The 12,144-nt window shown below is 42.3% G+C and overlaps 2 protein-coding genes and 1 non-coding gene across 5 annotated transcripts in view; all 3 read right to left on the minus strand.

Annotated features, from left to right (window-relative positions):
• The window catches only part of UBA2 (ubiquitin like modifier activating enzyme 2), a 44,165-nt gene extending 43,596 nt beyond the window's left edge, over positions 1-569 (minus strand). The window contains exon 1 of the mRNA XM_028529411.2: positions 371-569. Coding sequence (XP_028385212.1) covers positions 371-508 — 138 coding nt within the window. The 5' untranslated portion in view covers positions 509-569. The remainder of the gene's footprint in view (positions 1-370) is intronic.
• A 2,745-nt stretch (positions 570-3,314) lies between these two features.
• Positions 3,315-3,420, minus strand: LOC114511764. Its single transcript, XR_003685733.1, has one exon. It is a non-coding gene; the product is annotated as a U6 spliceosomal RNA (small nuclear RNA).
• A 3,739-nt stretch (positions 3,421-7,159) lies between these two features.
• PDCD2L (programmed cell death 2 like) overlaps positions 7,160-12,144 on the minus strand; it is a 32,953-nt gene continuing 27,968 nt past the window's right edge. For all 3 annotated transcript variants that reach the window (XM_036012404.1, XM_028529351.2, XM_028529350.2), the window contains one exon: positions 7,160-7,333. In XM_036012404.1, coding sequence (XP_035868297.1) covers positions 7,203-7,333 — 131 coding nt within the window. In that variant the 3' untranslated portion in view covers positions 7,160-7,202. The remainder of the gene's footprint in view (positions 7,334-12,144) is intronic.

Consider the following 12,144-nt stretch of genomic DNA (forward strand, 5'->3'; position numbering starts at 1 on the left):
GGCCCTCTGATTTCAACAGTCACAATATGCATTAGAAATCCAATCACCTCCTGCCTCGCATTAAAGCTAAGAACTGCTCTACAGTGAGAGGCCGCTTGTACATCCTAGAGACGCCACAAATTGGTGCTGCACTGGAGGCGGAGGCCGTCCCGCCGAGGGACGCCCGGAAGACCCGGGCCCGCGGCCTCCTCGGTATCCCGAGCAGGCCCAGGGAGCAGCAAGGCCCGCTCCGTCCCCGCGGAAAAGCTTCCTCAGTTGGGCCTGGACCCCGCGGCCTCTAGGCCTGCGGTCGTACCCTAACTCCGTTCCCGACCCCGGGGCCCGGGCACCACGGCCCACCATTCAGCCCGCGCGCACGCCTGGCCCTCACCAGGTCGATGTGGGTGAACCCGGTGAGCACGAGGTTCTTGAGAAGCTCACAGCCGATGCCGCCCGCGCCCACAACCAGCACCCGGCCACAGGCCACGGCCTCGGCCAGCTCGCGGGGAAGCCCCCGCGACAGAGCCATGGCGGGACAACCACGAGCGGCGACTCAGGCGGAGGCGGGAGAATTGAGCCGCGACCGGAAGTGGGTGGGGGAAGGGCGACCCGGCTTCCGTTTCTGCGCACTGCGGCTGAGAGTCGGCTCCAGGTGCAGGCGTCCTAGGACCGGGGGAGAGGGCTGCCCCTTCCCAGGCTAGATTGCGAGCACCGGGAGTCTCACACTTGAGGCTATGCTACTGCCTGTTCGTGCTCTTCTTATTTTTTTTTAATTTATTTTTTAGACACAGGGAAAGGGAGGGCGAAAGAGGTAGAGAAACATCAATTGGTTGCCTCTCGCACGCCCTGGACCGGGGACCTGGACCCGCAACCCACTTCGTCTGAGGATGCCCAATGCACTGACCCACACTGGTCAGGACAGGTCGGGTTCTTTACAGACATCCGCAGACCCTCTGTCCGGTTTAAGAACCCTGTGGTTTGAACTGCCAGCCAAGGTTTCTTTACGGGTTAGAAAACAGACACCCTTACATGTAAAGAACTCTTATAAATTAAGAAAATGAATGTCACTCCCCTCCCCCCAAATATAGGCAAAACATGTGAACAGGCAATCAACAGAAAATGGGCAATACGATCAATAAGCATATTGAAATTTAATCAAAGAAATGCAAAGTTGTATGTAAATTATTTTTACCTGTTAAACCAGCAAAAAGTTGAGAGGTGGGTTGGAAGTCTGGGTGAAAAAGGTGAAGGGATTAAGAAGTACAAATTGGAGCCCTGGCTAGTGAGTGTAGCTCAGTGGATTGGGCGTGGGCTGTGACGGCTGGATTCTTAGTCAGGGCACATGCCTGGGTTGCGGGCCACGCCCCCCAGCAACTGCACATTGATGTTTCTCTCTTTCTCCCTTCCTTCCCTCTCTCCAAAAATAAAATCTTAAAAAAACAAGTACAAATTGGTAGTTACCAAAGTGTCATGAGGTTATAAAGTACAGCATAGGGATTATAGCCAATAATATAACTATGTATGGTGCCAGATGGCTACTTAGACTTTTATTGGAGACCACTTCGTAAGGTGTATGTGTCTAATTACTATGTTGTATACATGAAACTAATATAATATTGCATGTCAACTGTAACTGAAAAAATATTTTTTAAAAACGGCAGAAAAAAGTATAACACTTGTCAAAGGATAGGAAAACAAGCATGAATAAAGCAGAGCTTTTAGGCATATTAAAAACTTTTGAGTTTATTTGAGCAAAAATCAATTCAAATCAGGCAGCACTCAATCTAGCTGGTAGGCGCTTTGAGGAGCTGTTAGAATCCTTTTATAAACTGAAGAGAGCAAGAACGAGAAAGTTATTACTAGGCAAAAAAATGGGTAGGTTGGTGCAAAGTCACTTTCCTTTAGAGGATGATGGATTTCTCAGGCAGATAACCTAGTTTGGTGATATGCAGCTTAGCATAAGTAATTCCATTTGGGCCTATGGTCTTTTTTATTTAACAAGGATAATTTGGAAATATGATTCAAAAACACTAAAATTATGCATAGCTTTTGACTCATTCATTCCAATTCAAAGAATTTGTCCTATGACAATTACCACTAATTTAAAAAAAGCCACAGAAATGGATGTTCATCGCAAGAACAAAAATTGGAAAAAAAACAATAAAAAATCATATTTTTGATGCATATTTTTAAAAAATACCTTGCAGCAATACAAACTATTTCCTGGGCAAATAATGTTGAGGGAAATGTATCTGTTTCAAATGAAACAGACACAAAACTATTTGTATGATGAAATCATGGGAAAACAAAAAATGTTTGTTAAAATCAAAAGCAAATGGAGATAAGTCTTGGAGTTTCCCTAAACAAACAAAACAAGTTTAGTCAATAATTTAGTTTAATTACCAATCACTATGAAGACACTCCTTTATCACTGTGTAAGTTGCTATGTAAAATATATCCCTGACCTGGCTGACGTAGCTCAGTGGATTGAGCGCGGGCTACGAACCAAAGCATCGCAGGTTCAATTCCCAGTCAGGGCACATGCCTGGGTTGCAGGCCATGGCCCCCAGCAACCACACATTGATGTTTCTCTCTCTCTCTTTCTCCCTCCCTTCCCTCTCTAAAAATAAATAAAATCTTAAAAAATAATAATAAAATAAAATATATCCCTGAGTCTCACTCATGTTTTAGTGTGAGTGCTCCCAGTTTGCAAACTGTCTTTTCAGTGTGTGCACAATAAACTTTTACTAATTACTACTTCTGTGACTCATTGGTTTCACATTGGCTGAACCTTTGGCAATTAAAAAACAAGAAAACCATAGTTAATATTTTTATGTATCTGTGTGTGGTAGAATTATACATATAATCTTACTTCTTCTTTAAAGTTTTTTTCTTTTACTATTTATTATGGTTATCCTAATTTTTTTCCCTTTTGCCCTCCTCCACCTAGCCCACCCCTGTAGCCCACAGTCTGTACATGTCCATGGGCTATTCATACATGTTCCTTGACTAGTCCCTTCCCCTTCTTCCCATCATTTCCCCCCCATTCTCCTCCCCTCCTACAGCTATCAGTCTGTTCCATGTTTCCACGTCTCTGGTTCTGTTTTTCTTGTTAGTTTATTTTATTCATTAGATTCTAGTTATAGATGAGATCATATGGCATTTGTCTTTTGCCAACTGGCTTATTTCACTTAGCATAGTAGTCTCCAGCTCCATCCATGCTGTCATAAAAGGTAGGACTTTCTTCTTTCTTTCTGCTGCATAGTATTCCATTGTGTAAATGTACCAGTTTTTTAACCCACTCATCTACTGATGGGCACATGGGCTGTTTCCAACACTTATTGGAACGCTTCATGAATGTGCATGTCACCCTTGCGCAGGGACCATGCTAATCTTTTCTGTATTGTTCCAGTTTAGTATATGTGCTCCTGAAGCGAGCACTCTTCTTTAAAATTTTGTGTTATTTCTCAGATGCTCATGTTCCTTAAAGAAAATGTTTTAAAATCAGAAAAAAATTATTACCCAACCACTGACAAGAAAGGATGATTATGTAATGGTGTTAAATATTGCTATAATGGCAATCATATACATGTCAACAGTATGTGTATCAAATCAACATATTGTACACCTTAAATTTACACAATACTATATGACAAGTATATTTAATTAAAAAATTATTAGCTCTGGCCGAATAACAGTTGGTTAGATTATTGTCCTAATATGCCAAGTTTGTGGGTTCAATCCCTGCCCAGTCAGGGCACATAACAAGAATCAACCAATGAATGCATAAATAAGTAGAACAAATCAATGCTTCTCTCTCTCTCTAAAATGAATAAAAAATTATTAGGATAAACATAAAGATGGAAAACAGAGAAACGCTTTTGACTTCTGTGGTCTTTCTCATCAACTGCTTGACTCTCCTACTAAACACCAAGCTGATTTGTGAGGAATACTTAGGCTGCTGCTCTGACGCATAAGGTACAGGAAGCATCAGAGTGCCCAACCAGGGTAGGGGGCACCCCTGCATACTGGGTTACTGATGTTCCTTTCCTGCTATTGGTCTGGCTCTCACAAAGGCCCCACCCTGGCAGCTAAACCTAACACAGGCCCTCCACAGGTTGCTGAATTTCTCTCTTTAGTCACCCAGTGAATGGGAGCCACCTTCCCCGGCTTTCCTCCTGCCTCCAACTTCTTCCCCTGGGCTTAGGCTGGGCTGGGCGCCTAACTCTGAAGGCCTTCGCTTTTTTTTTGTGGATATGCCTATGTGTATATGTGTAAAGTGTAAAATACTTGCCCAACAAGTTCAAACAGGTTATAAATAGAGGAAGTAAAAGCTGAAAGTCTCACCCCATACCCTAATCCTACTCCTGTGCTGGCCTTTGTCTTTCTAGATCTAGGTTTTTAAATAGCAATATGCAATTTTACATTTAAATGGGTTTGCATTGAACTTATTTGCACTACCTTTCTGCCTCAACAATGTATAACAACCCTACCCTTATTTACTGTGCCTGATAACCTCTCATAACTGGCTCCCCCCAGTCTCCCAATATCTTTTTTATTTAGCTGAAGAACGGATTTAAGGTGATGGCTTGGACCATTTCTGGGAGTTACTCAGTGTTCCTAGGTCTCTCCCATATATCCAGGAGGCATACATGTTATTAAACTTCTGTTTTTTTTCTGTTAATCTTTTATTACATTGGGGGAGTCTCAGCCAAGAATCTAGAAGGGTAAAAGGGAAAATTACTTTGGGACCCCCACAAAACCCAACATGCCTGAAGCTCACCGACCAGCCCCTTCAGTGTGTACACAGCCAGCCACTTTCCTTCAAGTGCATGAGGGGGCAGGATCAGGTAGGATTCTAACCAGACACACACTGACCAGGAAAACACCACCTCATGATAATCTGGGCCTAATGTGTTATTTACCAGAGCAGCAAACCAAATTATATACATCCAGTTTCCTCATCTCTACAGGCAGAGAGCAAGTCTGTACACAACTGGTGTGAATGTTTTTATATTGCTGTCAAGGGGTAGCAGAATGGAAAGGGTTAATAACAAAAACCAAATGGAAAGAGGATGAAACCAGGAAGTCAACTTAATGCTGCCTGTCACTACCAGAGCCAGTAAGTAGAAACAAGGATTGGATCTTATAGGCACTTTATTCAGATGGCCAGGGATATGAGAAGACAGTGGGTTATGTATCCTGAAAGGCCATCTTACATCTCATCTCAAGCCGACCTTTTTTTATAAGAGGGTAGGTAAGGGGTTTGGAATTCAGGGGAAAAGGTTAATCAGATTAAAAGCTGCAGCCCTTTCATTTCCCTTGCATTCTTTCCTCTGCCGACTGGTGATTATCTGTGTCCCTCCTCCATGATGTTCCCTCCCTGGAGCACAAAGGCTCAGATTCCATCCTCATTGCTTGCAGTCCTCCTGGGGCAGGAAGGTAGAATTGCTTGTGGGTCTCCTGGAGTCAGGATAGGGCCAGTCATACATTCCAGTTTCTGGAATAATAGCTTCCTACATGCATTAATTGCCAAGCCTATTAACTATATAACTAAAGCTAAAAAACTGGCAGCTCTTGAGTTCCCCCATGGCAGAGAAACTGGCAAAGTAGATGGATAGATGAAAGGACAGTGTTCAGAATTCAGCACGAGCTCCCTTCCAGTGATAATGCAAGGGCAGAAGATATTATCAGTTTAAGAGATGTTCAAACCTGCAGAGAAATTTTAAGATTTATTTCTTAGAGAGAGGAGAAGGGAGAAAGAAAGGGGGAAGGAAACATCCATCAATGTGTGAGAGGAAAATGATGGGCAACCTCTCATACACCCCCAAGTGGGCACCTGGGCCCCAACTCAGGCATGGGCCCTGACCGGGAACAGCACTGGCAACGTTTTGATTCACAGTCTGGTCCTCAACCCACTGAACCACATTAGCCAGGGCAGAATTTTTATGAGTTTAAATTGATAACAAGAAGTAAAATCTCAAGAGACTGAAAAAATTCTCCAGAGAATGGCAGTTTTGCAGCTTATTTTATACACAGACTAAAATGAGGAGACATAAAGAGGGTTATATGAAATCCATTGGTGGTAGATTAAGAGTCGAGAGAAAGCAAAGTGAGGAAAAAGAGAAAAACGTACTTCTTTTACACTGGTGGTACAGGATACTTAATCATTAACATTTACAGCACACAGAGATGGTACAGGGTTCCGTAGTCTGGAGTTCTGGTGCCAAGATTGTGCCTTGAGGGGTCTGGAAAAGATCACTCTCAGATTTCAAAGGTAGATTATGTTAGATGCAAAAAGACAATAGGTTCACTTAACGTAGAGGGTGACCTTTGTTAAAGAAGCTAAAGGTCTAGGACATGACTACCCACCATGACTCACATTTAGTTAGGAAGTTTTATGTTCAGATCATCCTGTGGGATTACTTTTAGTCCGTGAGTTTGTAAGGCTTCCATGTAGGACTCCCCTGAGCTTGTCAGGTATAGTGTGTGGCCCTTTTTAGTCCACAGTAGAAATAAGTGAGGGCAGGGAGTGTGGGGTGGGAGAACATGGAATAGATATAAACAGCTAGTGTCACAGGATGAGCGCCTGGAGCAGCTGGAGCAGGTGGAGTGGCTTGACCTATCAGCATCCAGGGACTGCAACTGAGTTCATGGAGGTGCAGGAGCAGCAGGTGTAATTAGATGCTGACCACTGCTCATGGCTCTTCAGCTGCTCTCCCTCCTAGATGCCCACCAGACTGCATGTGCAGGGAATGCCTGCCCTCTGGGCTAAAGAGGAACCTCATTCCAAGTTACTACTGTGGAGAAAGGCCACTGACCCTGGAAGGATAGATGAGCCCATAGCCAGGACATTTTAAATCTTGCTTCAGTCCCAGCATGGTGCCAAAAAGTGAGACACTTAAAAACAAGAGTGCAGCTGGTGTAGCTCAGTGGATTGAGCGTGGGCTGCGAACCAAAGGGTCGCTGGTTTGATTCCCAGTCAGGGTGCATGCCTGGTTTGTGGGGCAGGTCCCCAGTACAGGGTGTGCAAGAGGCAACCACACACTGATGTTTCTCCCCCTCTTTTTCTCCTTCTCTTCCCCTCGTTCTGAAAATGAATAAATAAAATCTTAAAAAAACAAACAAAAAACAAGAATGAATAACTTGCAGTCAAAATGAAGTAAAAACACAAATTTGAACATTAAAATTTGTTTTCATTTATATAAATAAAGGGGAATATTCTACTTCAATAATAATTCATCTGGGTCTTCTTGTACAACACAAAATTCTTCCATAGGAGTCTGCTGATTTCGAGGCCAGCAACTCTTCTCACATGTGTAAATTAGAACTGTTCCAAATTCCACAGAAAGACCTGAAAAATATAACACATTCAGGATTCCAGCAAAGAGAAAGTGTTATGAGAAACATTCAATATCTGAGTTTGCTGAGTGGACAGAGGCCAGACACTGGAGCAAACCTACTTAGGTTGGTACTCCAGCTGTACTACCTGGAGCAAGAGACTTCACCTCCCTGTAATGATGATTCTATGCATCACGATGGCAAGAATGTTGTGAGGGGGATTACACAAACTAATTCATGTAAGATACTTATTACAGAGCCTGGCACATCTTATGTGTTCACCGTCCAACGAAGAGGTTAAGCAATTAGATGATAATAGAAGGAAAGGAGAAAAATGGCTCAATATCAGGATAACCAGTGTTGATACAAGGAGTCATTTTACCTTACAAGCTGAAAAAATCATTGTGTAAAGCAAAATTAGTGTTTACTAACTTTCAGTCACAATATAGTTATTCTTTCCTATAGTAAATGACCACTGATGATGAAAAGCAGATTTAACAGGAAAATATACTTAGAAAAGTTATTTTTTAATATCTTTACTATATCCTCATACTTTTAAAAAAGATTTTATTTACTTATTTTTAGAGAGAAGGAAGGGAAGGAGAGAGGGAGAGAAACATCAATGTGTAGTTGCCTCTCACGTGCCACCCCGCCACACTGGGGACCTGGCCTGCAACCCAGGCACATGCCATAGACTAGGAATCGAACCCTTTGGTTCGTAGGCCTGCGCTCAATCCACTGAGCTATGCCAGCCAAACCAGGAAAATATACTTTAAAAATAAAAACAAATCTAATCAAGTCTTCATTACAGCTGTCTAAACAATCTGACAGTGAAAAATCATTTAAAAATATATCATTCCAACAGAACATACTACCTCCAAGAAAGGGTTCAGGCAAAATATAGAAAATAAATCCTAAGAGTTTATAGAAATGTATCAATGAATGGAGCCATGAAGAATGGTACCAAGGAAACATGAGCAACAACTCCTGCTAATATCAGAACAGGAAGACGGAACAACAAGATGAGATGCATAAGTGGTTTGAAGCAGTCGAGGAAAAATGTTTAAAAAAATGTAAGCAGGGATAATGGAAAGAAAATGATCAACAACAGAAGAAAGAAGGCCAAAACAGAGCTGACTAGAGAGAAATAACCTGGTGTCTTTGACATAATTTCTAACAAGAATATGCAACAAGCAAAGGGTAGGAAAGGGCTGGAGACTCGGAACTAGTAACCGCCAAGATACAGGAAAAGGCAGTGCAAGAAATAAAATACCAAGTATCTGAGTAGTGCACATGAAGCCTGAGCTCAGAGACCTGTCACACTGGGGGTGAAGGAGGGCTCGGAGACAAGGAAATGTATACAGGTAAAGACAGGCCCATTACACACCTAATAAAAAATATCAGAAACCACACACAAAAAAACAGAAAAAGACAGGTGAAACCTAATTACAGGCAGAAAGGAAAGACTGAGAGAACCTCAATGAATGCAGAGGTAAAGGAAACAGATGTTGACATGGATCTGAGAGGAGAAAGGTGACTGAAGCAACTTGTGTTGTTTCCGTGGAAAAGCTACAGACACAACAAAAATAATTTCAGAAATGAAAAGGAAGAAAAACTAAATATATTGGTTCAAAAACCAATCTTGTCCCATGGTAAAAGGTTTATAAAAAAATGGGACAGCAAGGAGTAACTGGTTTAGTGACTGAACTTCGTGAATAATGAAAATTCTACAAGTAACCCATCATGAGTGTTAGTTACAAGGGGGGGAACACAGGCTTCCCTCAGACTTCTACAGGGCAACACTCAATGCCAAAAGATATCTATGTAAAAGTGAAAGATCTCAGGGATTTTCAGAAAAATGCATTTCTCAGTGAGACCCAGCCATGGGAGCTGACAAAAGGTAAGAGGTAAAAGGGCAGGTGGGCCCTTGGCTCACTATACAGTGACAGCACCGGCCTACAATGCTCTACAGAAACTGGGGCTTAAGTATTTTTTACATGTGTTGTCCTTCAAATACAAAGACAGACTAGCACACACATTCTTTTTTTTTTTAATTATGGTTTTGAAAGAGAGAGAGAGAGAGAAAGAGAGGGAAAAGGGAAAGAGAGAGAGAGAGAGAGAGAGAGAGAGAGAGAGAGAGAAACATTGATTTGTTGTTCCACTTATCCATGCATTCACTAGGTGCTTTCCACATGTGCCCTGACCGGGGATTGAATCCTCAACTTCTGTATATCAGGAGGATACTCTAACCAACTGAACTACTTACTGGGCCAGGGCCAAACACACACATTCTGAAGAATGACATCTATGAGCCCTCCTAAAGGCTATTACTTGATAGAATCTAGCTTCCAGAGAAGAATCAAAGTAAAGGATTTAAGTATAGTAAAGCTAAAGCGTAGACTGGTGTAAACATGAAAATCACTTAAACATAAAACTAAGGCTAAGTAGCTGGAGATTTATTTTTTACTTGATAAAATAAAAAAATGATACTAAAATATTTGGAGATGGACTAGGGTATAAATTTTTATTTTATCCTCATGGACTCTCAGACTCCTGAAACTGATTACTTTTCCCTTGTAGACACCATGACAAGAGGTTTACAACAAGCACTGTCTGATCTGGCTCAGAGGGTTGAGTGCCAGCCTAAGAACCCAAAGGTCACTAGTTCGATTCCCAGTCAGGGCACATGCATGGGTTGCAGGCCAGGTCCCAGGTTGGGGGCCTGTGAGAATCAATCAATGCTCCTGTTCTTCTATTATTCCCTTCCCTCCTTTCCTCCCTCCCTTAAAAATAAAGCTTTAAAACAAAAGTTTACAACCAGCTTTTATGACCCATTTTCAAAAAATATTCCATGTATTTATGACTTCCTGACATTATTTTATATGCTTCTCTTACTTCTGATTTCTTCTACTCTTACTTTCTTTGACTAATTTTTCTCATTTACTTGAAACAGCATTTAAAATTCCTGAATTTTAAGCATCTTTACAACCTAAGAAATTTTTAGAACACAGTATTTATTGATTCTGTGAAGATTTAGTAAGTGAACAGTAGCTTTTTAAATGTATTTTACTCATTATGCTATTACAGTTGTTCCATTTCCCCCACTTCACTCCCCTCCACCCAGTACACCCCCTCCGACCCACATTTCCCTCCTTTAGTTCATGTCCATGGGTCATACATATAAGTTCTTTGGCTTCTACCTTTCCCATACTATTCTTACCCTCCCCCTGTTTTCTACCTACCATCTGTGCTGCTTATTCTCTGTACCTTTTCCCCCTCTCCCTCTCCCACTACCCTGTTGATAACCCTCCATGTGATCTCCATTTCTGTGGTTCTGTTCTTGTTCTAGTTCTTTGCTTAGTTTGCTTTTGTTTTTGTTTTAGGTGTGGTTGTTAATAACTCTGAGTTTGCTGTCATTCTGCTGTTCCTATTTTTTATCTTTTTTCTTAGATAAATCCCTTTAACATTTCATATAAGGGCTTGATGAAATCCCTGGGCATGGTGAACTCCTTGAACTTGACCTTATCTGAAAAGCACTTTATCTGCCCTTCCACTCTAAATGAAAGCTTTGCTGGATAGAGCAATCTGGGATGTAGGTCCTTGCCTTTCATGACTTGGAATACCTCTTCCTAGCTCCTTCTTGCCTGCAAAGTCTCTTTTGAGAAATCAGCTGACAGTCTTATAGGAAGTCCTTTGTAAGTAACTGTCTCCTGTTCTCTTGCTGCTTCTAGTATTCTCTCCTTATCTTTAATCTTGGCTAATGTAATTATGATGTGCCTTGGTGTGTTCCTCCTTGGGTCCAACTTCTTTGGGACTCTCTGGGCTTCTTGGACTTCCTGGAAGTCTATTTCCTTGGCCAGATTGGGGAAGTTCTCCTTTATTATTTGTGCAAATAAGTTTTCCACTTGTTGCTCTTCCTCTTTCCCTTCTGGTACCCCTATAATTCAGATGTTGGAATGTTTAAAGATGTCCTGGAGGTTCCCTAAGCCTCTCCTTTTTTTGAATTCTATTTCTTCCTTCTTTTCTGATGGTATGTTTTTTTCTTCCTTCTGGTCCACATCGTTGATTTCAGTCCCAGTTTCCTTCCCTTCACTATTAGTTCCCTGTACATTTTCCTTTATTTCACTTAGCGTAGCCTTCATTTTTTTCATCTAATTTGCGACCAAATTCAACCAATTCTGTGAGCATCCTGATTACCAGTGTTTTGAACTGCGCATGATAGGCTGGCTACCTCTTCGTCGCTTAGTTGTATTTTTTCTGGAACTTTGATCTGTTCTTTCAATTGGGCCATTTTTTTTGTCTTGACGCACCTGTTCATAGTGAGGGGCGGAGCCTTAGGTATTCATCAGGGCGGGGCAACCCACGTGGCTGGGTTGTGATGCTGTATCTGGGGGAGGGTTCTGAGAGGGAACAGTGCCACTTGCTGCACTCTCTGCCAGTTTTCAGTCACTCCCCCTTCTACCCACAAGCAAATTGGGCCCTTCTGGTGTTGATTCCTGGGTGGGTGGGTCTCTCCAACGAACTCTCCTGTGAGGCTGGGAGTTTCTCCTGCTGCTGCCTCAACCCCCACAGGTGTTTTCAATCAGTGGTTTGAGGCTTTATTTCCCCTCACTGGAGCTGTTGTGTGGTCTTTCTTGCTTCCCGATTGTTCCTCCTGGTTTAACTACGTGTGAATGTGGGAATGCCTGCTCCACCAGCCGCCACTGTAGCCTTGCTGGCCAGCTGCAGCCTTGTACACCCCACTCCACAATCAGGCACTGGGTCCTCCAGAAAAATAGCTTTTAAAAACTTATTCTTGCCCTATCAGTGTGACCCAGTGGGTTG

The sequence above is a fragment of the Phyllostomus discolor genome, chromosome 12, assembly GCF_004126475.2.
Source record: "Phyllostomus discolor isolate MPI-MPIP mPhyDis1 chromosome 12, mPhyDis1.pri.v3, whole genome shotgun sequence".
Taxonomy (NCBI): Eukaryota; Metazoa; Chordata; class Mammalia; order Chiroptera; family Phyllostomidae; genus Phyllostomus; species Phyllostomus discolor.